General features: G+C 62.1%; 1 protein-coding gene across 2 annotated transcripts; it reads left to right on the top strand.

Annotated features, from left to right (window-relative positions):
• The first annotated feature begins 327 nt into the window (after positions 1–327).
• On the top strand, positions 328–2,328 carry LOC105311633 (polyadenylate-binding protein 1-like 2). 2 transcript variants are annotated; one of them, XM_023527162.1, is made up of 2 exons: positions 328–1,026; positions 1,724–2,328. In XM_023527162.1, the coding sequence occupies exon 1, from the start codon at positions 389–391 to the stop codon at positions 989–991; it is 603 nt and encodes a 200-aa protein (XP_023382930.1). In that variant the 5' UTR covers positions 328–388; the 3' UTR covers positions 992–1,026; positions 1,724–2,328. The 2 variants fall into 2 exon arrangements, with proteins under 2 accessions (XP_023382930.1, XP_011385886.1); XM_011387584.2 differs by having other exon boundaries at positions 1,614–2,328.
• The last annotated feature ends 100 nt before the right edge of the window (positions 2,329–2,428 follow it).

Below are 2,428 nucleotides of genomic sequence, written 5' to 3'. Positions count from 1 at the left end.
CCCGGCGGCGGCGGCGACCGTGGCGACAGCGGCGACAGTGGCGGCGGCGGCGGCGGCTGCGGCGGCGGCGGAGGCTGCGGCGGCGACCGTGGCAGAGGCGGTGGCGGAGGCCTCCGTGGCGGAGGCGGAAGCAGAGGTGGAGGCTGAGCGCGAGGCCGCGGCCTCGGCGCGGGAGGCAGTGGCGGAGGCCAGCCTGGGGGAGGCGGAGGCCGCCCTGGCGTCAGCGGCCGCGGCGGGGACAGAGGCGGCCGCGGCCGCCGCCGCCGCCGTCGCAGAGGCTGCGGCGCCCCCCTCGGCGGAGGAGGCGGAGGCGGAGGCGGAGGCGGCGGCGGCGGCCACCGCGGTTGCGGAGACGCGCGGGGGCGCCCAGGGAACCCCAGACTTTCCCATGGCGTCGCTGTACGTGGGCGACCTGCACCCGGAGGTGACAGAGGCGATGCTGTACGAGAAGTTCAGCCCGGCGGGGCCCATCCTGTCCATCCGCATTTGCAGAGACAAGATCACGCGCCGCTCCTTGGGCTACGCGTACGTCAACTACCAGCAACCGATGGACGCCAAGCGGGCCCTGGAGACCCTGAACTTCGACGTCATCAAGGGCAGGCCGGTGCGCATCATGTGGTCCCAGAGGGACCCGTCGCTGCGCAAGAGCGGGGTGGGCAACGTCTTCATCAAGAACCTGGGCAAGAGCATCGACAACAAGGCGCTGTACAACATCTTCTCGGCGTTCGGCAACATCCTGTCCTGCAAAGTGGCCTGCGACGAGAAGGGGCCCAAGGGCTACGGCTTCGTGCACTTCCAGAAACAGGAGTCGGCCGAGCGCGCCATCGACGCCATGAACGGCATGTTCCTGAACTACCGCAAGATTTTCGTGGGCAGATTCAAGTCGCACAAAGAGCGCGAGGCCGAGAGGGGCGCCTGGGCCAGGCAGTCCACCAGCGCCGACGTCAAGGGCTTCCAGGAGAACAGCGACGACGGGGCCACCTTGCGATGAGCGCGCCCCGGGAGCGAGCCAGCCAGCAGAGCCATGTAAACGTGGCTCCCACCCGGTTTACAACCCCCTCTTTCGGGCCCCCTAACCCACCAGCGGCGTATTGTACTGGGAGCGCGGGTCCCCCTCTCTCCGCCTGCCTGTGTCTCTCTGCTTCTCTCCCGCCCCGCTCTTCCCGCTCCGTCCGCGGCCCTCCGCTGCCCGCACACCCACCAAGAGCGGTTCTGGAAACTCTGGCTGATCTGTGCCCCTCGATAACCCGGAGGCTGCCTCTTCCCCTCGCGGTGCGCTTTCCACAGCGCTTTCTCGCTCCGTCTACGGCACGGGTGATACGCTTTCGTGGCACACACGCCACAGAGGAGAAGGAAACCCACTGAGGGGGAGCCCGGGGAGCAGTTGCTCCCCACGATCCTGCCACCCAGAGACCACCATTTTACCTTGGGGGGGGTGTGCTGCTTTGCCAGGCTGTCTTCCCGCCCTGTCTGTCCCCCCTCTCCTCACCCGCGCCCCTGCCTCCCCTTTGAACAGGATGGTTCGTGTATGTGCTGTCTCTTAACCTGCTTGTGCGGAAACTAAAGCCAAACGCAAGTCAACCCACTGAACTTCTTTCCGTGTCATTCAACAGGCTTCGCAAACGTCCTCTTCACGCCCGCGGACTGTGGCGATGGACCTTAACGTTTCCGTGATCACCCCCGCGCTGTCGGACATTCAGGTGGTGCCTACATCTTTCCCCAGGTTGAAACCCGACCAGACCGCTGCACACTCCGACGAGTCAGTCTTCCCTTGTCAAGCCAAATCTTCGCTAGCGTACCGGACGGTCACCTTAACTGTGGACCTGCAGGATCCACACGTGGACATCTTCCAGACGTTTCCTGCCGGTGGCCGAATGGCCCCTTGCTAAGCATCGTGCGGGTTTGCCTTCACGCCAGCCAGCGCAGCCAGTAAGAAGAGTCTACCGGTTTCCCCTGCATAGTCTCCGGGTCGCCGTTCCTGCGTGTGCGCGTGCGTGCGTGCGTGCGTGCGTGTGTGCGTGCGTCGGCCAGCTCGACGGGCTGCGAAGGGCGTTTTGCTGTCCTTGGTGGTTCTGCTGGGTTTAAATAGTGTTTCCCAGCTCCTTCCCCTGAGCCTGCTTCCTGCCCTTTTCCCCGTGGTCAGAAAAATAACTCGGCTTCATTGCAGGGAAAAAAAAAATCACAGAGCAAGACAAGTTAACAGAAGAAAATCGTTTTCATCTGCAGCCGCCCAGTATTTTTTCATGTGATATGTACGTGAATTTTGATGTATATACTGTTTCAATATCTGCTTTTTTCACATATGAATATATGATATACATAGATATAGATGTATAGTTAGATATTCTTGAACCTCCTTTCGCGTCATTAAATATTCTTCTACGATAGTTTCCATGGCTGTTTAGTGTTCCGGTGGATGGACGGGCTA

The sequence above is a fragment of the Pteropus vampyrus genome, unplaced genomic scaffold, assembly GCF_000151845.1.
Source record: "Pteropus vampyrus isolate Shadow unplaced genomic scaffold, Pvam_2.0 Scaffold1000005532, whole genome shotgun sequence".
Taxonomy (NCBI): Eukaryota; Metazoa; Chordata; class Mammalia; order Chiroptera; family Pteropodidae; genus Pteropus; species Pteropus vampyrus.
The sequence above is the reverse complement of the archived record's forward strand: the minus strand, read 5'-3'. Positions and strand labels throughout refer to the sequence as shown.

Excerpts from the sequence above, each read along its gene's own strand:
- LOC105311633 (XM_023527162.1), top strand. The coding sequence starts at position 389 with ATGGCGTCGCTGTACGTGGGCGACCTGCACCCGGAGGTGACAGAGGCG.